General features: G+C 34.6%; 1 protein-coding gene across 1 annotated transcript in view; it reads right to left on the bottom strand.

The window, feature by feature from the left end:
* Window positions 1-3,364: 3,364 nt before the first annotated feature.
* Window positions 3,365-26,036, bottom strand: part of LOC108915081 (clathrin heavy chain) — a 30,932-nt gene continuing 8,260 nt past the window's right edge. The window contains exons 4-20 of the mRNA XM_018721034.1: window positions 22,803-23,067; window positions 22,490-22,742; window positions 22,220-22,438; window positions 20,025-20,142; window positions 19,763-19,937; window positions 19,043-19,709; window positions 18,674-18,984; window positions 18,324-18,580; window positions 18,062-18,265; window positions 17,735-17,928; window positions 16,839-17,624; window positions 13,616-13,797; window positions 13,306-13,544; window positions 13,120-13,252; window positions 12,786-13,067; window positions 4,308-4,533; window positions 3,365-4,226 (exon numbers count right to left, since the gene is read on the bottom strand). Of these exons, the coding sequence (XP_018576550.1) occupies window positions 4,135-4,226; window positions 4,308-4,533; window positions 12,786-13,067; window positions 13,120-13,252; window positions 13,306-13,544; window positions 13,616-13,797; window positions 16,839-17,624; window positions 17,735-17,928; window positions 18,062-18,265; window positions 18,324-18,580; window positions 18,674-18,984; window positions 19,043-19,709; window positions 19,763-19,937; window positions 20,025-20,142; window positions 22,220-22,438; window positions 22,490-22,742; window positions 22,803-23,067 (4,603 nt within the window). The 3' untranslated portion in view covers window positions 3,365-4,134. The remainder of the gene's footprint in view (window positions 4,227-4,307; window positions 4,534-12,785; window positions 13,068-13,119; window positions 13,253-13,305; window positions 13,545-13,615; window positions 13,798-16,838; window positions 17,625-17,734; window positions 17,929-18,061; window positions 18,266-18,323; window positions 18,581-18,673; window positions 18,985-19,042; window positions 19,710-19,762; window positions 19,938-20,024; window positions 20,143-22,219; window positions 22,439-22,489; window positions 22,743-22,802; window positions 23,068-26,036) is intronic.

The following is a 26,036-nucleotide window of genomic DNA, read 5'->3' as shown; positions in this document are numbered from 1 at the left end:
GAGATAGGGAGAGAAACAATATTGGTCAAATTTTCTCAAAATTAATTATCTACTCAAAAAAATATTTCATTATAAAATAATATAATAGAAATTGTCAAAATATTTTAAGGAAATCAATATGTGGCTTCTGCCATTCAACCTCCCAAAAATTGAGTTCAGGACATTTGAACCACTTTTCGTTTATCTCCTTTGAAATTGAGAAAATTATTTTGTTTTTTTTTTTAATAGGAATCGTTTTCGCATGTCACTTGCCGAACTCTAAGGATTATACACAAGCAATATCGTTCAATTTTTGTAAAAATTTCTTTATTTAAAAGAAAATTTTTAATAGTATATGAAGGTTCTACAATTGAAAACCTCAAAATATTAAAAAAAAACAGATATGCGGCTCCTGCCATTCAACTTTTCTCAGAAATTGAGTTCAAGACATTTGAACTACTTATTGTTTACCTCCTTGGGAAGTGATAATAATTTATGTTTTCACATGTCACTTGCCGAAATCTAATATACAGAAGTGGTATCAGTAATATTTTATAAAAAGATTATTTAAAGAAAATTTTTATACAGGGTGGGCCACCAGTAACGCCTCGGTCGCTAGTGACCAAACAGCAAATGTTACAGAAACCTGTTTAAATGGGTATGTGTAGGTTGATTACGGCTACATTTTAAAAATATTTTGAAATATACAGGGTGTCCAGGAAAAGCGTATCATATCAAAGTTATGCTTTTTTAAATGGAACACCCTATATTTTACTGCATTTTTGAAAGCACCGTAAAAAATAGGTGAACTTTATTAAGGTTCTGCATACCTAGGACGTACAGTTTGTGAGATATTTCAATTTTAGTGAAAATGCAGGCATGGCGGAGAAATTTAAAATTAGCAATAAAAAATAATTTTAAGGAAGCAGCTTTGGAGGGTCTATTTTAGATCCTTAGACTTAAGATACGGATATGTAGTTTTCACCAATAATTTTTTCTCAAGAATTTATCTCGGATCATTTGAACTACTTTTTGTTTATCTCCTTTGAAAATGAAAAAAATAGTTTATTTTAATAGGAATCTCTTTCGCATGGGACTTGGCAAAATCTAATATTATTTTTATTAAAATTTTCATTGCAGAAATAAAAATTGACGTGAAAATATATGCCAAAAAATTAGTTCTCAAAAATTGAGTTTGGGACATTTGAATTACTTTTTGTTTATCACCTTGGTAAATGAGAACAAATTATTTTGGCTTTATTTCACATCAGGAACCATTCCGCATGTCACAAGTCAAAATCTATTATGCACAAGCGATATTGGTCAATTTTTTTTACTCAAAAGAAAAATTTTCATATATGAGCTATATAATAAAAAACGTCAAAATATTTTTTTAAAATCTTAGATATAGATATACGGTTCCTGCCATTTAACATTTCTCAAAAATTCAGTTTGGGACATTTGAACTACTTTTTGTTTATCACTTGGAAAATGAGACATTTATTTTGGTTTTATTTCATAATAGGAATCGTTTGTCACTTGCCGAAATCTAATATACAGAAGCCATATTAGTAAATTTTTATCTAAATTTGTTAGACATATTAAATTTTCATACGTGAAAATTAGCTGTACAAACATTAAAAAGACAAGATACAGATATGCAGTTTTTACCATTAAATTTTTCTCGAGAATTGATATCGGGACATTTGAACTACTTTTTGTTTATCTCCTTTGAAAATGAAAAAAAATATATTTATTTTAACTTTATTTAATACTAACAGGAATCGCTTCCGCATGTCACTTGCTGAAATCTAATATTATGCAGAAGCGATTTCAGTAAACTTTTATCTAAATTTTCGTTACAGAAATAAAAATTTTCATACGTGAAAATTAGTTGCCAAAAAATTAAAAGGACAAGATACAAATATACAGTTTTTACCATTAAATTTTTCTCAGGAATTGATCTCGGGACATTTGAACTACTTTTTGTTTATCTCCCTTGAAAATGAGAATTTTTTTTAACTTTATTTCATACTAATAGGAATCGCTTCCACATGTCACTTGCCAAAATCTAATATTCAAAAGCAATGTCAGTAAATTTTTATCAAAATTTTCTTTACAAAAATAAAAATTTCATACATGAAAATTAGCTGCCAAAAATGAAAAGGACAAGATACAAATATGCAGTTCCCGCCATTAAATTTTCCTCAGGAATTTATCTCGGGACATTTGAACTACTTTTTGTTTATCCTTTAAAAATGAAACAAAATTGTTTTAACTTTATTTCATACTAATAGAAATAGCTTCCGCATGTCACTTGACAGAATCTAATATTATACAGAAGCAATATCAGTAAATTTTTATCAAAACTTTCTCTACAGAAATAAAAATTTTCATGTGAAAATTAGCCGCCAAAAAATTGAAAGGTCAAGATACAGATATGCAGTTTTCGCCATTAAATTTTTATCGAGAATTGATCTCGGGACATTTGAACTACTTTTTGTTTATCTCCGTTGAAAAGGAGAAAAAGTCATTTTACTTTAATTCATATTAATAGGAATTGCTTCTGCATATGACTCGAAATCTAATATTATTGAGTGGCGATATCAGTAAATTTTTGTCAAATTTTTTTTTACAAAAATAAAAATTTTCATACGTGATAAATAGCTGACTAATAATTAGATGGATAAGATACAGATCTGCAGTATTTGCCATTAAATTTTTCTCAAGAATTGATCTCGGGACATTTGAACTACTTTTTGTTTACCTCCTTTGAAAATGAGAAGTGTTTTATCTCCTTTGGAAATGAGAAAAAATTGTTTTAACTATTTCATATTAATATGAATCACTTTTGCATGTCATATTGGTAAATTTTTATCAAAATTTTCATTACAGAAATAATTTTCATTTGTGAAAGTTAGCTGCCAAAAAATTAAAAGGACAAGATAGATATGCAGCTTTCGCCATTAAATTTTTCTTAAGAATTGATCTCGGGACATTTGAACTACTTTTTGTTTATCTCCTTTGAAAATGAGAAAATTGTTTTAACTATATTTCGTATTAATATGAATCACTTTAGCATGTCATATCGGTAAATTTTTATCAAAATTTTCGTTACAAAAATTAAAATTTTCACGTGACAGTTATTCAGTACATAGAAGTTAAAAAATTTGAATGAACAAATTATGGCTCCTGCCAGTCAATTTTCCTCTAAAATTAAGTTCGGGACATTTGAACTACTAGTCTACATTAAAAAAAGAAGGAACTAAAATTGTTCATAAAATCATGCTTGGATACCTCCAATAACTGCACGGGACATTTGAACAAATTTTTTTATCTGGGAAAATTTCACAAAAATTCACTCTGGAAAAAATAAGGCATCGGATAGCTTCAATAATCTCTTTATTTTAGCTTTATTTCATAATAATAGGAAAAATAACTATAATTACCTATCAATAAAAAAGGTGTTACACTTTCAGCAACAATTTACCAACGCCACCGTCGGTCTGAAGAACAAAAAACCGGTGCGATACAAGATCATTAAAAAAATAATAAATCCGAGGCGGACGCTGGTAAACTGCGTTCGCACGTAATTCATTTAATGATATAAGTTAATAAACATTATCGGCATATACATACATATCTAATATTAAATAAAAAGGAATGATAACACTAATAACTAAAAAAAAAAGTAATAGTAAATGAAAACGGACAGCGTACGATCTCCTCCTTCATAGAATTTCTAGGTTATATACATACAAGTAGTGAATAATTAGCCTTGTATTATGTACAATTCTCAAAGCGAACGTAAATTTCAACTTTAACGGACACAGAAATGGACGAAAACTAAAAACCGTAGTGCTATGGGACGATAAAACAACGATACATCAACAACTGGTGAAAAATCTGCAAATTCCAACTACACTTAGGCGATTTTTTTTTTTTTTGTAAATTCCCTACAATATTTTTGTAATTGATCGTAAATTCGAAGCGTCGAACACCGCGTCGAATTTACGTAACGATTTGCACATCTATATTTTTGTTTAGAATAATATGCGGGCGACTTTCTCCCTCTCCCGTCCCGTCGGCTAAATGGGGAAAAAGAAATCATAACTTAATTTGGCTACGCGCGTTGCCCGAGAACGGGGCCCTATATTACATCCCTGGGTAGGCCTGGTAGGGCATCTGGGGCGGGTAGGCGGGCTGGGCGTAAGCCTGTGGCGGGACGTACTGCTGCGGTGGGATTCCTACAAACGGGAAGCTCACAAGAAAAATCCAAAGAAGCCAGGTGTGGCAATCTAGACGGTCACTAACGCATCACTACTCACCCATTCCTGGACCGGCGGTCAGCATTAGCTGGGGCTCGGGGATCATCATGGGTTTGTTGGTCTCCTCGGCCGCTTCGCTCTGCCTCTGCGCGTCCGACTGTTCCAGCTTCTCCACCTTGGTGGTTAGCTCTCTCGTCACTTGGATTAGGTAGGGCATCGCAAAGTCCATGATGTTGTGTCTCCAGGACAGCTCTAGGATGACGTCGGGCCGTAGCAAATCGTAACACTGCGAAAAAAAAAAGTAGAAAACAAATTAATGAACATCTTCCGTAGCCTAGAAAAGCTCATGCCTACAGTACGTTTGACCTAAAGATTTCTTTCATTTGAGAGGACTATAGCGAATAGACAACCTAGCAATACTTTTTAATAGATTTTGTTACACAGTTTGTCTAAATATGAATCAATGCACAAATAACAGACTTTCCTCCATTCTAACACATTTTTTCTATAAAATGGAGTTAGTTTGAAACTCAAATTGCTTTTTGTTGTAAAGAAATTTATAATTTGCCTCTTTTGGCATCGTAAATTCCAAATTTCTTTACACTACATTTTCTAACAGCAGCGTCCAAACTTATTACCAAACCAATTATGAAATTTATATGTACTTTTTTCTTCTTAAATATGTAACTTTTTATGAAAATATTCTTAAAATATGTAACTAAATTATATACTTACTAATGATATCTGACAGTCGTTAATTGTGATTAAGTGACATGGCATTGTTAAATTTATAGATTAAAAATTGTTTAGCTGTCAGAAATTCCTTGGAATGATGTAAAAAATATTAAAACAGAATATATGCATATATTAATTTTAATAACTAACTGTTATAACATAAATAGGAACAATGGATTTTACATACAAGTCTTTTTTGATTTCGAAGTATAATAATCTAATAAATCCGATTTTCTTTTGTTAATTTGTTTTTGAATTTTCACGGCCTGTGTTTCATAAATTTGACTCTCATCAGCTAACGTATGGGCAGCACTCATTAACCCCTGTGCTATATTTGCTTCCACAAGATTCGATTTTTTTATTGCACTGTTTAATTTACACTGAGCTTCCTGTAACAAGCTAACCGATGCTTGGCCCTTCTCCTGCTGAAGCTTAGTTATTTCTTTCAGTTTGTTTTCAAGCTCACCAATTTTCTGTCTATTATTTCGTTTCTGGAGTTCTTCCGCTTGTTTTCTTTGATTTTCTTTTTCCTTTTCAATCATTAATTTTGCATGTGCTTCATCCTTTTGTTTTTCTTGCTGAACATATGATAAGTATGATTTACGAGCTGCTCTTGTCATATTTAAAAGTTCTTTATTAATATTTACCTTTTGTATTTCACCCTCTGCGTATACTGATATATGATCTGATATTATTAATATAGCGTTTAAACTTAATTCTGACAATTTATTTCGATCTCTAGTCATGATTCTACCAGAAATAGAAAAACCTCGTTCTACATCGGCGCTGCCATGGGAAAGACATAAACATGACTTTACTATCAATGATAGTGATGGATATTTTAGTAAATTACTTACAGATGTTAACTGGAAAATGTTTGACCAGTAATGATCAATTTGCAGAGATTTATATTCTAAATTTTCAGTTTTTAATAAGTTCCATTCATCAGCGACTATTAATGAGTCCAAATTATGCGGTAACGTTTCACAAATTTTTAAGATATCTCCTACATTAGATTTATTTATATTTTTTGGATTTAAACATGAAAGAGCTTTTAGAAAATTTGAGACATCAGTCTGAAAAATTTTTTTAATTATATGACTACCTGCTTCAATAAAATGTCGTTTAACATTGTGACAAAAAATTAGTCTCTCGTCTTCAGAAATTTTTAACTTTTCAAATTCTACACAAATTTCTGATCCTAAAATTTCTTTATAATTATTTGAACTTTTCTGATTATCTCTTTCAAAAATGTCTAAAGAAAAAATATTTTCGTTCATACTATGAACAATGGTATCAATCATATCTTTTTTACAAGCGCGGTTTACAATAGTAAATAGTATCGTTTGCAGTTCATCATATAAAATATGAATTAATGGCTCCTGCTTTTGAAACATACTGGTAAATTTTGTAAAAATTTTGGAGCTAGAAATTATAAACATAATTTCAACCTTGACAGTTTTCTTGGATAACAGTTGTTTAATAGTTTTATAATTATTTGTCCGTTCTATTGCAGTACATTTTCTGGGAATATATGTCATAAAATATTCCATTACAGCCGGCCATTGTTGAATAAGTCTCATTGCTGCAGATTCTATTGTCAACCATCTCGTAGATACATGTTTTAAGAAGTGGTTTTTTGGAACACATACTTTTTCTTGAATTTGCTCATAATCGGTCCAGCGACTTGGGCGATCTTTGAAAAAATACTTTATGGAAAGAAGGAGTTGTCCTACATCTTCGCCAAAAACTTCTAGTCCCTTCAGGAACGCATTATGAACAATATGGATGGTACATGTACCCACATCCACAAGAGGCTTAGACCTCAAACATTTTAATTGTTCACTCATTACTCTTGAAACTTTTTTATTTACATAAGGACCATCGCTACCAAGCATAAGTAGTTTCTCTTTGGGCAAATCATAACTATCGATAACTTCATTGATTTTATTCAACAAATCATTTGCTGTTGCATGCTCCAAAAAGTAAGTACGCAAATGGGCAGATACAATTTCATTTTTAATTGTGGACCAAAATCTTATTTTTATTTGTAATTCTTTCTTACACCCTTTGTTTGTTGTTTCATCATAAACAAGTGTAAAATAACCACCTAAAAAATTTTTATGATTAGTTTAAACATATAAAACTTTATTTCTTTTAAAATATTTTTTGAAAATATGAAGAAATGGTTACAGTTGTCTGATTGAATATGGCTATTTGCATAATATGCCATGAAAACAATTTCATGTCGAATACATATACATATTGTTTGTCATTCGATAGATATGAATGAATCAAAATTTTGAGTAATAAATACATTTTTATTTTAAATTTCTATTATTATATTTAAATATATGTCCCAAGAATTATTACATCTCTAAATTACATATGTTTTAAATGATCTATGACAGTATAGTATTGTCCTACTGTGATAATCAGAGTTGTACCTAGTAACAGATTAATTTTAAATATTTTTTTACTCGAAAACTAGACTTGACCGCACAAAAATAACTATACCTATTCGTATTTAACACTTTCAAAAAAAAGGGGGATGGGGAGAAGTTAAGAAAAAATTTTGTGAGAATTTGAGTGTTTTCCATTACAGTAAATACTTAATTAACCAAAATAATTTCAGCACTTCATGTAAAGATTTGTCATATGGGTCTCCGTTTCCAAGTTACCAGCCTATCAATTTATATTTTTAATTAGTATTTTGCTGGAACTTTCTTTCAATTGACTAATTTTGATATACTTTTTATGGCTGTTCTTTAAATAATTAAGGGGATTATAAAGTATTTATTTAATGTTTTGGGACAATAATTTTCGTTCAAATGTGCACTAAATTATTACAATTAATTTTAAATTTCACAATATTTGTAAAATAATCAATATAATCAAAAATGAATTTAGTAGTAGGTATTAAGTAATATTTACAAAAGTATAAAATCCTTAGGGTTTCAGGATTTTGTTTTTTTTTTATTGTTTTTGATAAGTGCAGTACGGTACCAAATTTGAGAAAAAAAAAAATTGTTCGACTGTAAAATGTTATAGCAAAATAATTTAAAAAAAAACTTTTAGAGACCCGTACCTTATTAACGAAGGCTTGTATTAAGTGTCGATATTATTTTGACATTAGGTACCTGCTTATTCTAAATTACCTAAGTTCCCCAACACACTGAATAGGTAATGCGCCAGTTTCGTGAAAGATATCAAACTGTTTTATTGTTATTCAACTTTTACAGCTAAGATATATCTAGACAGTGTTTTTTTATAATATAATCAATAAATATTTTACAGCTACTTGAAAATAGAGCAAAATAAAATGAAACCATATTAAAAATAATTGTTCCTCGAAATATTTTTTTAAATCAGTACTTTAGCTCTTTTTGACGACCATTATTTTGAAATACAGATACCTTCGCCTATTAGTATTATTACCTCCTTTTATATTATTTGTTATTAACAGGTTAAATCTCTAAAAATAATCCCATACATCTTAAAACTTACCATGTATATCATCTTTTAAAAATTTTTGAAAGTAAGGTCCTAGTCCATGGGTGATAATATATTTCATTTTTGTTGGAGACATAGAAAAATTGTTTAAATAACCACACTCCGGAAAACAAGCTAGTAGAACATTTTTTAAGTCTTTTGAAGATTCCAACGAATAATTGTGTAAGACAGTTCTTAATGTGAATAAAATCTCTATTTGACATATTTTGTCTTTTTCTACAAACACTTCTAAAGTATTTTCTTGTAAATGAGTCTGCGATTTTCCATATTTACATTTATATTTTTGCTTATGTTTATCCCCATTTGCATGCTGATTTATAGAAGCAATTCCTCTAATTATAGAGAATTCTCTACCACAGGCATTGCAAAGAGCATTGCTGTTAACATTCTTAACTTCAGAGAGATACTTTCCAATAATTGCGCCATTACCGTCTTTTTCTTTCAACCATTTACTATTAAATCTACAAGGTCCCATTTTAACTCGTTTTACTACAATAAAATGTACACATAATAAAACAAACAACAAAATCTCACATTACACTAACTCACACATCAAAAATATTATCCAATAATATATAACTCTTCTCCTGCACTTCCACTTATTTCATTTTTTGTGTAATGTAGGAAACGAAACGCAAGACAAGTAAAACAACAAAGTTATAATTCCAAATAAGATTTAAATTTGGTACACATACACAACACACATTATAGCTTGTCTCTCTCTATCCCTCTAATATAAATGTTATAGAGAAAGATGGAGAATTTGATGCTTCTTACTCTTAGAATACGCACGTGCAAGAGCAACCCGTTTACTGCACTAGAGTTAATACGGCCGAGATTCCCGAGCATAGCCGATTGGCGCAACAACGCAATCGACAAATTCCACAGAACCGGCTTCAGAAAAACTTACATTTTAAAAAAAATGTACTTTATGCATTTTTCTTAAAAATATGTAACCAATATGTACCTTGTACGAAATTATGTTACTAGTACATAAAATATGTACCGAGTGTGGACGCTGTAACAGTTATTTGAGTTTCAAACCAATTCTATTTTATACAAAATCTGCATTAAAATGGGGGAAAGTCCGTTATTTGTGCATTGACCCATATTTAGACAAACTGTGTAACAAAATCTATTAAAAGGTATTGCTGGTTGGCTATTTGCTATTGAGCCCTCTTAAAGACGTTCATCGTTGTGGTGATCACTTAAATTTTTTTTATCTATATGTTAATATCCCAACAAACAAATAAGTAAAACAAGAGAGTAAAACAGATTGAAACATCTTATAAACTAGAAAAATCGTATGCCTACAGTTAATTTGAACTACTACATAAAATAAATATCAAATATTTAAGGTTTGAGTGAAATTAAAAAATAACCTATTAAAATTTGAAAGAAAAACATGGTTGCAAAATACTGTCCTATGTTTTTTTCCCTGGGAAAGATCAAGCTTGATTTTATTTCATTAATCATTTGAAATTTTATTCATCTCTGTACGTCGAATCCTAACAAAACGCAATATAACCTAGAATAATCTCATGCAGCGGTTCATTTGAACTACTGCATAAAATAAATCTCAAATATTTAACGTTTGAGTGAAATTAAAAAATAACCTCTTAAAATTTGAAAAAAAGCGGCGTTGCAAAATACTGTCGTCACATAATAAATGTTTTTCCCTGGGAAAATCAAGCTTGATTTTATTTCATTAATCAATTGAAATTTTATTCATCTCTGTACGTTGAATCCTAACAAAAAGTAATATAACCTAGAATAATCTCATGCAGCGGTTCATTTGAACTACCGCATAAAATAAACGCCAAATATTTAATGTTTGATCACGAATTTAAAAAATTACAATCTACTAGGATTTTAAAGGAAAACGAGGTTGCAAAATACTTTCGTGGTATACAAATTTTTTTTCCACTCAGAAATATTTAATATAAATGACTTGTAAGATTTCTTAATGAACTTTAATATCAAGCTTAAGAGTGTGCTATAGCAAATAGGGGACTAGCAACACATTTTTATAGATTTTATTACACAGTTTGTCTAAATATGAATCAATGCACAAATAACAGACTTTCCACCATTCTAACACATTTTTTCTATAAAATGGAGTTAGTTTGAAACAAATTGTTTTTTGTTGTAAAGAAATTTATAATTTGCCCCTTTTGGCATCGTATATTCCAAATTTCTTTACACTAAAAAGTTATTTGAGTTTCAAACCAAGTTCATTTTATACAAAATCTGCATTAAAATGGGGGAAAGTCCGTTATTTGGGCATTGGCCTATATTTAGACAAACTGTGTAACAAAATCTATTAAAAGGTATTGCTGGTTGGCTATTTGCTATTGAGCCCTCTTAAAGACGTTCATCGTTGTGGTGATCACTTAATTTTTTTTATCTATATGTTAATATCCCAACAAACAAATAAGTAAAACAAGAGGTAAAACAGATTGAAACATCTTATAAACTAGAAAAATCGTATGCCTACAGTTAATTTGAACTACTACATAAAATAAATATCAAATATTTAACGTTTGAGTGAAATTAAAAAATAACCTATTAAAATTTGAAAGAAAAACGTGGTTGCAAAATACTGTCCTGTTTTTTTTCCCTGGGAAAGATCAAGCTTGATTTTATTTCATTAATCATTTGAAATTTTATTCATCTCTGTACGTCGAATCCTAACAAAACGTAATATAACCTAGAATAATCTCACGCAGCGGTTCATTTGAACTACTGCATAAAATAAATCTCAAATATTTAACGTTTGAGTGAAATTAAAAAATAACCTATTAGAATTTGAAAGAAAAGCGTGGTTGCAAAATACTGCCGATATATTAAATGTTATTTCCCTGGGAGAGATTGATTTTATTTCATTAATCATTTGAATTTTTATTTATCTCTGTGTACGTCAAATCCTAACAAAACGTAATATAACCTAGAATAATCTCATGCAGCTGTTCATTTGAACTACTGCATAAAATAAATCTCAAATATTTAACGTTTGAGTGAAATTAAAAAATAACCTCTTAAAATTTGAAAAAAAGTGGCGTTGCAAAATACTGTCGTCACATAATAAATGTTTTTTCCCTGGGAAAGATCAAGGTTGATTTTTTCATTAATCATTTGAATTTTTATTCATCTCTGTACGTCGAATCCTAACAAAACATAATATAACCTAGAATTATCTCGTGCAGCGGTTCATTTGAACTACCGCATAAAATAAACGCCAAATATTTAATGTCTGATCATGAACTTAAAAAATTACAGTCTACTAGAATTTTAAAGGAAAACGAGGTTGCAAAATATTTTCGTGGTATACTAATTTTTTCTTCCACTCGGAAATATTTAATATAAATGACTCGTAAGATTTCTAATGATCTTTAATATCAAGCTTAAGAGTGCTCTAGCAAATAGGCAACCAACAATACATTTTTATTGATTTTATTACACAGTTTGTTTAAATATGAATCAATGCACAAATAACAGACTTTCCTCCATTCTAACGCAGATTTCCTATAAAATGGAGTTAGTTTGAAACTCAAAATACTTTTTGTTGTGAAGAAATTTGTAATTTACGATTCAAAAGCAGCAAATTCCATCTTTTTTACAACAAAATGTAATTTGAGTTTCAAACTAACTCCATTTTATAAGAAATCCGCGATAGAATGGAGGAAAGTCCGTTATCTGTGCATTGATTCATATTTAGACAAACTTGTGTAATAAAATCCATAAAACTGTATTGCTGGTTGCCTATTTGCTATAGAGCCCTCTTAATTTCATCCCATTAATCATTTGAAATTTTATTTACCTCTTACGTCAATAACCAAACAAACAAAACATAATAGGACCTACGGAAATCTCATACCTACGGTACATTTGATCTACATGAAATAGATGTTAAATAATTAATGTTTGACCGTGAAATTAAATACAATATTTACTCAAGTTTGAAAGAAAAACATGGTTGCAAAACACTGTTGCGACATATGTTTTTTTCCCTCGAAAATATTTAATACAAACACCTTTTGTAAGATTTTTCATTAGCTCCTTAATATCCAGCTTAATTTCGTTCCATGAATCATCCGAAATTTTATTCATCTGTTCGTTAATACACTAACAAACAAGACAACATAACCTAGAAAAACTCATGCCTACAGTTCATTTGATCTACTCCACCACGAATATTTAAAGCTCGACTAACGTAACCTCCAAAACAGTTTCTCCTCGGCGTCCAGGCTAGATACAAACCCCCTATTCATCGACGATATAGAAAATTACCTGATACAAGCAGGCGGCGAAGCAGTCGAACGCCTCCCTCTCCAGGAACCACGCCAACAGTTCTTCGGCCAGCTCCTGGTTCCTCGACTCCGCCGTGTACTCCATGGCGTCGCGGAAGAGCCTGTCCTTCTTGCACAGCTCGACGCTCTGCTTCCACCTGTTGTTGCCCTTGTAGAGGTAGGCGGCGATGCGACGGAATTCCGTCAGTTCGTGCTTCTCGAGCCGCTGCGCCAGCCCGATGTTATCGAAATTGTCGAAGGCGTCTATCGAGGTCCTCAGGCCCTGCGAGAGAAGTATTAGCAGGGAAAAAAGAGCGATTCAGAAGAATAAGTACCTGGAAATCTTCCTCCTCTATGAGTAGCGAGTTGAGAGCCTCGTTGATCGCTTTGTTGTTCAGGTTTTGTACCGAGCGGAGGTAGGACTTGACTAGCTGCAGGTGTCCCGTCTTGGAGAAGAAAGACACGGCACTGGAGAAAAATTAAATAATCATTGAGAAACGATGCTAACGTCGGACACTCACCGGGTGTGATCCATGCGCGGGGCCAGCACCAGCAGCAAGTCGTTCAGCAGCAACGGTTTGTAGTCGAGATAGAACTGGATGGCCTTGTAGTACAACTCAATATTGGCCACCTTGGTGATGATGTCCTTGAAGTGACCCTCGCGCCACGCCTCCGTCGGGTGGGCCATCATGGCGAGCACCGCGTTGTCGTACTCCTCGTATTTGTCGTAGAGGAACACCAGTTCCGCCCACAAGTGCGCCTAACGGGGATCATTCGTTAAAAAAATGCGACTTTTGAGAACTACCGACGTGGTTTTCGGGCGGTACTTACTTGTTCGGCGGCTTTGAGGACCTTGGGTATGTTGACACGGGACCAGAACAGTTCCAAGTGTTCGCGCATCTTCGCCGGCTTGTATTTGGAGTATAAGATGGCCAATTCCGTAAACATGCCCATGTGGGCGCGTTCCAAGCCCAGGGCCGCCTCCAGCAGTCCGATAAGTTCCTCGAAGTAACCTGAGAAATTGAAACGTCGCAAATATATACAGAGAAAAAAGTGTGAATAAAAAGAGGCAAATTCAAAATTAAGATGCCCGAGAGAAAGGTCAAGTCCGGATCATCGGACTTGCCTACCTTTCTAGTAGTGATTAAATATGCTTAAAGCTATATAAATATACTTAAAAGACAGGCACCGTCCGCGAAAATAACAAATCGCCACAAATATGTCAACATTAGCATATATTGTGATATTGTCTGTGTGCCGTTACTCAAATTTCACATGATTTTGAAGGGGCGCATTGTAGTAAACGAGAAGTCAATGCTTTGACACCTCAGATCTGTACTATTTTATTAAAGGCATACCTGTATAGAATTAAAATAGTATTTCTCAATTTCAATTTAATATTAGGACAACTTTAGTTTGACTTTAGTCATTGACTAAACGTAATTTAATCGACTTGCTTTTTAAATTGTGCAATTTTAAACTTTATAATCAAATTTATCCTGCTGCTATCAATTTTTCAACAGTTTAGGGTTTTATTCGGTACAAAGTAAAAATTTGAGCTGCGATTACCACACAATATAATTTTAAATCGCTCTTAAAATCAGTTAAAATGTTTTAAAGTAGAAAACTGAGACATTTGAACTACATCAGATTTGTAACGTCCTGCTAAAAATTATTTTGTCTTTCCAATAATCTGCAACTAAAACTGGTACATTTGAACTACTACATCAAAAATTTTTAATTTTAACGGTGAAATACAGAATCACCCCTTTAGTATCCTATTATTCAACAATTATGAGTGTTTATTCGTTAAATTTATTTTCTAGGTAATTTAACAGATTTGCTTCGTAAATTGGGCAATTTTAAATTTTATAATCAAATTTATCCTGCTGCAATCAATTTTTCAACAGTTTAGGGTTTTATTTGCTACAAAGTAAAATTTTGAACTGTGAACCGAGACATTTGAACTACTACATTAGATTTTAACATCCTGCTAAGTTATTTCGTCGTTTCAACAATCTACTACTAAAATCGAGACGTTTGAACTACTTAATGTCCTGCTAAAATTATTGTTATTCCAACAATCTGCTACTAAAACTGAGACATTTGAACTACTACATAAAAATTTATTTAAGGTCCTGCTAAAATTATTTTGTCATTAAATTTTACTCGTTATATTTATTTTTTTGGGTAATTTAACAGATTTGCTTTGTAAATTGTTCAATTTTAAACTATATAATAAAATTTATCTTGCTGAAATCAATTTGTCAATCATTTAGGGTTTTATTCGCTACAAAGTGATTATTTGAGTTGCGATTACCACATAATATAATTTTAAACCGCTCTTAAAATCAGTTAAAATGTTTTAAAGTAGAAAACCGAGACGTTTGAACTACTACAACAAATTTTAACTTTCTGTTAAAAATTATTTTGTCATTCCAACAATCTGTAATTAAAACTGGGACGTTTGATCTACTACGTCAGATTTTTTTTTAACATCCTGCAAAAATTATTTTATTAAATTTTTACATAATAGAAATTCACAATTAATATTAAATAGGTCTGTTAAAGATTGAAACTTTACCACGCTTTTAATTTTAACGGTGAAATACAGGATCACCCCTTTAGTATCCTATTTTTCAATAATTATGAAAGCGTTTATTGGTTAAATTTATATTTTGGCTAATTTAACAGATTTGCTTCGTAAATTGTGCAATTTTAAACTTAATAATCAAATTTATCCTGCTGCAATCAATTTTTCAATAGTTTAGGGTATTATTCGCTACAAAGTAAAAAGTTGAACTGTGAACCGAGACATTTGAACTACTACATCAGATTTTCAACGTCCTGTTAAAAATTATTTTGTCGTTCCAACAATCTGCAACTAAAACTGGGATGTTTGACCTACTACATCAAATGTTTTAACGTCCTGCTAAAATTATTTTGTCGTTACATTTTTACGTACACAATTCATAATTAATATTAAATGGGTCTGTTAAAGATTGAAACTTTACAACGCTTTTAATTTTAACGGTGAAATACAGGATCATCCCTTTAGTATACTATTTTTCAATAATTATGAAAGCGTTTATTCGTTAAATTTATTTTTTGGGTAATTTAACAGATTTGCTTCGTAAATTGTGCAATTTTAAACTTTATAATCAAATTTATCCTACTGCAATCAATTTTTCAACAGTTTAGGGTATTATTCGCTACAAAGTAAAAATTTGAACTGTGAACCGAGACATTTGAACTACTACATCAGATTTTTTATAAGGTCCTGTTAAAATTATATTGTCATTAAATTTTATTCGTTAAATTTATTTTTTGGGTAATTTAACATATTTGCTTTGTAAATTGTGCAATTTTAAAATTTAAGCTGCGATTACCACACAATATAATTTTAAATGGCTCTTAAAATCAGTTAAAATGTTTTAAAGTAGAAAACCGAGACATTTGAACTACTACCTCAGATTTGTAACGTCCTGCTAAAAATTATTTTGTCGTTTCAACAATCTGCTACTAAACTCGAGACGTTTGAACTACTTAACGTCTTGCTAAAAATTATTTCGTTGATTCAACAATCTGCAACTAAAACTGAAACGTTTGAACTACTAAAATTGTTGTGTCGTTTCAAAAATCTGCTACTAAAACTGAGACGTTTGAACTACTACATCAGATTTTTTTTTTACCTTCTGCTAAAATTATTTTGTCGTTAAATTTATTTTTTGGGTAATTTAACACACATTGCTTCTTAAATTGTGCAATTTTAAACTTTATGAAAAAATGTATCTTGCTGAAAATTAATATATCAATCGTTTAGGGTTTTCTTCACTACGAAGTCAAATTTTGGCCGAGATAATTTTAAATCGCTTGGCAAACACGCAATTCGCTAGCGCGCGTATGCAAAAACGATAACCTACGCATACAGCGATTCTCAAAACATTGTTCCGTTCTAAAAAAATTAACACCTGCAATAAAATTTTATTCCGCTTCAACTTTTTTTATACGTTCACGTAAAAAAATGTAACGGCGATCCCAGAAAACAACTCACCCCTATCCTGATAGTAGTTGATGAGGTCCTGCAGCTCGTCGGCATGCACGACGATGTGCATGCCGCACATCTGCGCCAGCCTGAACTCCTCAGCGTCGACGCAAGCGAAACACACCTCCTTCCACGTCCTGGTGCTGTTGGCCTTGCGGGCGCTGTCCACCGCCCCCTGGAACTCCTTGAGGTGCACCAGGGTGATGGCGAGCCGAGCGAAATTGGACACGTTGTTGTAGAGGAGCTTCGCCGCGTCGTACATCTTGTCGTCAAAACACCTGTCGCCGATCTTCTGGATGTCGGCGTGATTGGGGCCGCTTATGAACTCCTCGAGGTCGGCGAGCCTGCCCGTCTTGGCGTACGAGTAGATCAGCTCGGACTCGATGTAGCTCTCCCTCGCCTTCTTCCTCGCCATCTGGAGGTAGCGGACGAGGTCCTCCCAGCTGTTGTTCTTGGAGGCGGTCTCCACGACCGCCATGTAAGCGGACGGGTCGTCCGCTTTTATGTAAGAGTCGATCGCTTCCTTGACCAGGCCCTGGTTGAGCTGGGCCTTCGCTAGCTGGCTCCAAACCGCCGGCTCGTTGCAGCGTTCGGCGAACTCGTACGCGCGGTCCAGGTTGTTGACCTGCTCGATCAGCACCTGTATAGCGGAGGTGTTGACGTCGAACTTCTTGAAGATAGCGAATGCTTCCTCGTACAAGTGGTTGTTGATAGCGATGTTAGCGATGTCGGGTGCGTCGTAGTTGTCCAGGCGGTTGATGTAGTCCATGACCCTGGTGGCGTCGGCCTTTATAGCTGCAAAGCGACGGGTTATAGCGAGCGGTTACCGCTAGCGACGGGTTATAGCGAGCGGTTACCGCTAGCGACGGGTTATAGCGAGCGTTACCGCTAAAAGTACCGCTTACCTGTGAGGATGAGCAGGTTCTGCAAGTTGCGGTGGTCGGAGAAGACGGAGCTGTCCAAGACGATCTTCTCTAAGAGTTCGATGAGCTCGTTGGGTAGATCGGCGGTCATGAAGGCCTTTACGGTCACCGAGATGTCTTCAGGATCTTGTGTTTCGCTCAGGGCCGTCTGCACGACCTGATCTATGAGTTGACGCCTGGGAAAGTACAAAAATAATATATAACACCGCTTTCAGTGAAAATCGACACAAAATTCAATTACGACAGCTCAGCTACACCATTTCTGCGTTTTAACAAGGCACTAAATAAAAAAAACGACAAATCGTTTACCTGTAAGGGTTGTCCTCTTGTAAAACTTCGGCCCAAAGCTCCGAATCGCGCCTGCGCACCAAATACCGTGCCTCGGACTTGAACAGCGAATTCTCGTTGCAAACGGCGATGAGCTCCCTGTCGCACTGTCCCCGTTCGTAAGCGACGCAGGCGAGATGCGGGTCTCTCTTCTCGCAGTAGCGTCCCACCACGCGGGAATCGTACCTAGAAAATAAGAACCGAGCGTAAAAAAAAGCGTATCGAGGGAAACCCGCGAGCGTACCATTGGTTTTCCTTCAGGAACCGCTCGGCATTGTTGTTCGAGTCGATGTAGATCTTGGCCAGGGCGTTGTGCGTGGCCGGTTCGACGCTGCCCTCGTGCACCCTGCTCTCGAGCCATGGAAGTAGGAGTTTGAGGCGGTTGCGCTTTTCCACTTCCTCGACCAGCTCGTCGGTCGAGAACTGGCCCCTGACGACCAGGATTAGGTTTTTGATGATGTCCTCGGAACAGTCGACGTCCAACAGCCCCCCCACGACGACCTACAACGAGGCGAAATATACGAAAACCTCCCAACGAGCGATATTTTTCTCGAAAACCGCAAACAACGACAAGATACAGTTACAAGAACTTACCGGCAGCCGGCTCGGGTTGACTTTCTGCACGTAGATCTCGATGTACTTCTGCAGGGAGTTCCTGTAGAGGTAGAGCACCAGGTCGTGGACGAAATCGAAGCGATCGCACACGATTATGAGCGGAAGCTGATCCGTCAGCTTAGCCTCCTTCAGGAAGTTCTTGACCCGTTCGGGACTGTAGCAGTTGGACTCCCGACAGATGCGCTCCACCTCCTTGATCTGTCCCGTCTTGCAGGCGGCCTGGATGTACTTGAAGTGCACCTCCTGGTCCTGCGAGAAGTTCACGATGGAGCCGAGGAAGTAGAAGAGACCTGGAAGGCGAGAATATGTGAGGGGACGTCCGGAAGCGCCGCTAACGCACCCGTTTACCTTCGTAGCTCTTGAAGCTCTCGAAGAGGTCGATCAGGGACTTGGTGGTAAGCTGCTCGTGGTATTTCGTGGCGATCTGGACGCAGATCTGGAGGTTCTGCCGGATGTTGGCCGTCAGCATCGCCTTGAGGCACTCCAGGCTGTCCTCGACGCTCAACGTGCCGAAGAAGCTCACCAGCCACTCGGCCGGCAGGAGATGGGTGTGCACCACCGCCCGTTTAATGTCGTACAAGTCCGTGTAGTGCTCCAGGGCCCTCTGCAGGAGCCCCGCCTTCTCGCAAAGCTGGGCGATGTGAGCCCGGTCGTAATGAGTGAACATATTGTTGCCAAGGATGGCGTCGGCCACCTGCGGCGCCGACATCAGGTTCATCTCCAACAGGCGGGTCTGCAGGTGACCCTCGGTGGGCCTGTTGTTCTTAAGGGCGTCCAGGAGGAAGGCGGTGCACTGCTGCACCATGTTCTGCTCCATGAAGATGTCGACGATCTGGTTGATGTCGGCGAGGGGCTCCTCGTCGGCGACGAGCATGGCGGCGAACGCCGCCCCCTGATCCGGGTTGGTGCGCATCACCTGGCGCAGCAGGAAGACGTAGTCGGGCGTGTACGACACCTTCTTGGCGTAGATGACGATCTTCTGGAACTGGCCGGTCTCGGCGAAGCTCTGGATCACCTGGAAGAAGCGAGCGTGAACGGACCTCGCCGAAAAGCGATGGGGATACTTACTTTGGCGGGGACGTTGGCCCTGAGGTACACGGAAAGGGCCAGTATGGGGTCGGCCTGTTTGACGAGATCGCCCAGCTCCTCGGAACATTCGAGTTTCTCCTCCTTCAGCCACTTCTCCAGCAGCTGTTTGCGGCCTTGGAGCAGCACCGGCTTGCACAGCTCCAACGATTCGTATCTAAAATATTTGAACGATTTGTGTGGCAGAAAGAGCGGAATGTTATTATTTTTAGTTATTTCGAACGATCAAGCGGATATTTCTAACCTGTTTAACTGTCCTCTATCTAGAAGGATGCCAAAGTATTGCAGGAGCGGGCTGTTCTGCCCCGCCTGGGTTGGTACCTGCTGGAACATCTGAATGGTAGCGGGGGTCCTGAGGATATCTAAAAATATCGAGGCAATACGTCAGTCTGATGTACAAACACCAATATCGACTAAAAAATTGCATTATCCACTTTTTTTTACTTCAACAACTGCCAAAGTTTAATTTATCCTTTTACTCATCGACAATCATCCATTAGTCCAATAAGCCTTACTGAAGTAACAAATCATGTAATTTGTTCAATAAAATTTGCTCAGGTCAATAAAAAATTATTAGTAACATAAAAAAGAGAGAATACAAGTTTCGTTGGAGCTAATCCATTACATGTTATAGTCGAACGTTTATTGAACAATTATATGAAAAGTCCAATAAGAAATTCATGCAGTATTCCTAAAATAAGAATGTATAAATGCAATACAATAAAAATGATGAAAATTCAGACAAAAAGATTAATCACCGGAACTTGTGAGGAAATTAGTCCAATAAAAAAAATGTATAATCCAAAACAAAATATGTTACGATTAAACACAACTAAACTTATAAGAATCATTTTTAATCTCATTAGAACTCTGTAGATTAATAAAAGACGTCCTTTTTTGAGAAAAAAATTGATTTAGTCCAATAAAATTTTGTTGGATTGAGTTTGACAAATATGTCTTTGGATTAGTTCAAGAAGTCACATCAGTAAAACGAATATTTAGAGGTAGTAAAATAATTCTCTAGAGTAACAAATGAAAATTTTATGAAAATAGTCCAATAAAAGTACAAATAGTTCGATAAAACCAAAAATAAGAAAGTATAAGTACAATCCAATAAAAATTATGAAAATTCAGACAAAAAGATTCGTCAGAACTTCTGACGCAATTAGTCCAATAAAAATGTATAGTCCAACAAAATATGTTACGATTAAAGACAACTAAACTAATAACAAATCATTTTTAATCTCATTGGAACTCTGTTAGATTAATAAAATACGTCCTTTTCACCATTGGAGAAAAAAATTGATTTAGTCCAATAAAATTTTGTTGGATTGAGGTCAGCAAATATGTCTTTGAATTAGTTCAAGAAGTCACATCAGTAAAACCAATATTTAGAGGTAGTAAAATAATTCTCTAGAGTGACAAATGTAAATTTTATGAAAATAGTCCAATAAAAGTATAAATAGTTCGATAAAGTTAAGTTACTAAAAATTATTAGTTTTTTTTTATCTAATCGTTAATGAATAAAAAGAAAACATTGTATGAATAAGCAAAATCCAATAAAAAGTATGACAAAACGTAGACAAAAAGATTCATCAGAACTTCCGAGAAAATTAGTTCAATAAAAATCCAACAAAATATGATAATAGATGATTAAACATATATGAATTGTCATTAGTCTGATTAGAAATTTGTCAGATTGATTAAAAAAAGACCTTTTACCAACTGAAGGAAAAAAAGTATTAGGTTAGTCTAATAAAATTTTTGTTGGATTGAATTTAAAAAAACCGTCTTTAAATTAGTCAACATTTAGAAGCAGTAAAATAACTCTCCACAGTAACATAAATTGAAATTTTATGAAAGTAGTCCAATAAAAGTGTTTATAGTTCGATAAAACTGACAAAATTATTAGTTTGATAAAGAGAAAATAAGTTTTATTGGGTTTAGCTCTTGAACAATAAAAAACATTGTTAATAGTAAAATAAAAATCTTGAAATACGAGTCCAATAATTTTCATCGGACAATAACGGATAAGTCCAATAAAAACGTAATCGAGAGTATTCCAAAAAAATTTGGACAAAAATTATTGATTCAATAACTGTTTATCGGACTAATTACATTGTTACAACAAAAGGTTGAGTCCAAAGAGGTCCGATAAAAGTTTTATATCACATGTAGTACAATAAGATTTTTTTTAAAGTTAACTCGCAAACAATCCTTTTTATAAGTGAAATGAAATTCCTGTGAGGTGAAAACTTTTTATTGGACAATACATTGTCGCGAGAATTGTCCAATAAAATTTATGCAGTTAATTCAATATGAATCATGATTTTCGTAAGATTTCCTCATTAAGACCAGTACAGACAAAAAAGTTTGAAGAAAATTGAACAGTTTAGCAGATATCACTTAGTCCGATAAAGAAAATACCATCGGCCTTACCTTTAGGGGCGTTAGCAGCGACTTTGGCGGCTTCGGCGTACTGCCCGTTCTGGAACAGCATCTGGAACTTGCTGACGAACAACTCCTCGGCCCCAGCCAAGTTATTTCTCGTGGCGAGCCGCAACGCCAAGTCGGGATTGTGCAGTACCGTGTTGATGTACCTGATGATGCTCTCCTCGTCCACCGAAACGCTCAAGACCTGCCCCCTCCTGTTAACACCTGAAACGAATCGTTACAACCGTATTTCCCCCAACTTTCCGTATATCGTACCGATTATTCCTCCGGTGGCTTCGTGTGGGGCGGTCACGAATATCGTCTCGCTGGAGATGCGGTTCATGTAGATGCACGTGGCGCTCTCTATGTCGTACATGTGGATATAGCCGTACTTGGTGATGAGGTAAATGACGTCGTACTTGCCGGACACCTGCATGGCGACGGGAAAGTCGTTCTGGGCCTCGGGCGGGAAGAAAACGTCCACGGTCTTCTTAGGGAACGGCTGGTTCCCCGCAGGGCTCTGCCCGACCTGACGGAAAGAAAAATATATGAAAGTTCCGATCCAAACGCAAAAAAAGTCAAAGCTTACTTCTATGATGTGCAATTTGCCGCCTTGCAGCGTCCTGACGGCGAAGCAGAACAAGGTTGACGGTTCCGGGTTGCCCTCCATCTTGAATGTAGCGAAAGAGGCGGCGTGGCCCTCGATCGGTTGAGAGCACTTCCTCTCGACGGAGTAGAGTTGCATGGCGCCAACGACGCGGGATTGTTGGGCGCTGATGCCAACCAGCAGCAGCCAGTTCTGTTTGGGGTCGGTTCTGTAGTTGATGATTTGGCATCCGTTTAGGGAGGAGTGGCTGAAAGAAACCATGAAGGGCGTGATTTATTTTGTTTTAAAGGTATCTTAACCTGAAAGCATTTTTTTTTTTTGTTATATTTAAGGTTATGGCACGTCATAAGGCAATTTTCCAATAAAACTCCTTATGTTGTCGGAAAGAACTCCTTTTCCTTTTCAACATCCATTTTAAATCGTTTGAATATCTTTTTTCCTTCAACTCAAAATGGCGGATTCAAGATGGCGGATGGAATAAAAAAATGCGATTTAGAAATGATAAAACAAATGTCAGACAAAATCTCTGTGGATATAATGCAATTTTTTTCATAAAATTCATGCTGTTTTCGAGTTATAGAGTCTGTTGTATTTTTTTGTGATGGGAACGCATCTCCAAGGTTATAGTGTATAGAATCACCTTATCCGATATATTGGATCCGCCATCTTGAATTTCGAAAGTGTAACGCTTAATGCTACATTTGGATTCGATTACCTCAACAATCTCAGAACTGTTTATAGTAGCAAAGTGCAAGCGATAAAAAGTTTTCTTCGGTGTGCGAGCTGACGAATAAGCGTTGCCTTGATCGTAATTTAAAAACATCATGATTTTTTTTTATCAAAAACATTGCATTAACAAATAAAATTTATATCTGCGTAATTTTGTGCAGAAACCGACAAAATTTCTTTCACTTCTAAGTTCCAACATTTTTGTTACACCGTCCGCCATATTGGATCCGCCATTTTGAATTTTATAATTCTGACTTCAGATTCGTAATCAGCCACCCCAAAAACCTGAAGGAGCAGTCGGGATTAAGGTGTTTGTTATTGAACTCATCTCACTTTTTGAATTTTAGCAAAATTGCAAAATTGTTTAAAAAATTTTAAAAAATACCAATTTTATCCGAGTTTTTTTACTTATATTTTGGAACCTATGCATTTTGGAAGAATACTGAAGAGGAAAAAAAGTTTTAGAATTAAATTTTGTACAATGTACTGTAAGTTAAAAATGTTTAAATTTATTACCGATGTTGCAAAATAGCAATAATTGATGAAAAAAATGCAAAATAATCAAGTTTTTTGGGTAATTTTTTTTTTAAATATTTTAAATGCTCCGAGGGTATTCTAATTTTGGTAAAAAAAACTTTAGAGTATAATAAAACAACACACCAAATTTCATTAAAAACGGTTACAGTTTTCGCAAAATAATTTTTTGAAATAAAAAAAATAAAGCATCTTAGATACTTGAAAAATTTTTCACATAGCAAAGACCGCTCAACCTTTCAAATGGTTTTTGAAAAATTGAAATCGGTTGATTAGGACGGCCACAGTAAATTTTTAAAGTCAACACTCTTTTTTTATTTTTAAACAAATAGATTGCATTTATCAATTTGCAATTCAGTTTTTTACAAAAATTATAATTTTAAAGTACTCGGAAAGACACTTCTTTTTTAAAAAAAAAAGTTTAATTCCGTTTATTGGTTTTCGAGATATAAGCGGTCAAAGTTTATCGGCATTTACCGTTAATTTATAAGCAATTTAGCAATAATCTTTGATCCAGTAGCTTCGTTTTTCCGAGTTCTAAGCTGCAAAAAATTTTCATATCCATAAGTTATCGGCAATGTAGATAAATCAGTGGAAAAGCTGTCGCTCGCACGCCGGAAAAGTGACTCAACACGAAAAGTGGGGGAGGGGGCTTTTGCTCTGAGACTGAATTTGGAGGTTCAAAATGCGAATTCCTTGGCTCGCAAGACATCGGATTAAATGCTTTATTTGAGGCTGTGCAACATTTTGAAAATTCAAAATTTTTTTCAAAAAATTATTTTGCAAAAACTATCGAACCGATTTTAATGAAATTTGGTGTGTTGTTTTATTATACTCTAAAGATATTTTTACCAAAATTAGAATGCCCTCGGAGCAACTAAAATATTTTTAAAAAATTATCCAAAAAACTTGATTATTTTGCCTTTTTTTCATCAATTATTGCTATTTTGCAACTTCGGTAATAAATTTAAACATTTTTAACTTGCAGTATATTGTGCAAAATTCAATTCTAAAACTTTTTTTCCTCTTCAATATTCTTCCAAAATGCATAGGTTCCAAGATATAAGTAAAAAATTAAGATAAAATAGGTATTTTTTAAAAATTTTTAAACATTTTTGCAATTTTGAAAATGTTCCGGACCTCGCCCAGATCTAGGGTTCTACACTTTTATTATGTGAGTTGTAATGAAGGTAATCCAGAAAAAAATTGCTTGCCCCCTCTCACATCCATATTATTAAATAATTTTGGAATATCGATGAACATGCCAAACTAATAAATATCAAAAAACGATTACTCGGATAGGAACCTTCAAACGATTCAAAATGGATTTTCAAGAAGAGTAGTACCATCGATGCCTTAAAGAATTTTGTGAGGGAAAAACACTCCATGCTGTAACATAACCTCAAATATAGCGAAAAACGTGTTTTTCGTGTTTTCAGGTTACAATAACACTAAAACTTCATGTGATGGGACACTTCTGAGATCGAATTCAAATTTTGCAGAAAGTACAATCTGATTTCTCGTTTAGATAAGTTAGATTTTGTCCGCCTTGAGCTTTACGATTGAATTGTAGTTCTCACACGTATTTTCCACATTGATCGGAGAACTTTTTATTACCACATAAAAGAAAATCATAATTTGAAAAATCCTTCCTAGGAAACCGTTGCTGTTTTTCATACGCCTATTAACTACTACAAGCAATGTTTTAACTGGGAGAAAAAAAATTTTTAGAGCCAGTCACATTTGTATGGGACGAATTAAATATTTATTTGTTAGAAGGCATTTATTTGAATGAAAAAGTGAAATATATAGTTATAAAAAATGAATTACAATATTTGCTGGGCATAAAGTTTGTTAAAAAGCTTATATTGTTGGTATACTCACCAACCGACACAAATAAGTTTGCATCTGAGATAGCTCTCTAACGGAATGCGTTATTTCCTTATTTCTATA

This window comes from Anoplophora glabripennis, unplaced genomic scaffold (genome assembly GCF_000390285.2).
Source record: "Anoplophora glabripennis isolate ALB-LARVAE unplaced genomic scaffold, Agla_2.0 scaffold1277, whole genome shotgun sequence".
Taxonomy (NCBI): Eukaryota; Metazoa; Arthropoda; class Insecta; order Coleoptera; family Cerambycidae; genus Anoplophora; species Anoplophora glabripennis.
Note: the sequence above shows the minus strand (reverse complement) of the source record. Positions and strands in the feature narration are given on the sequence as shown.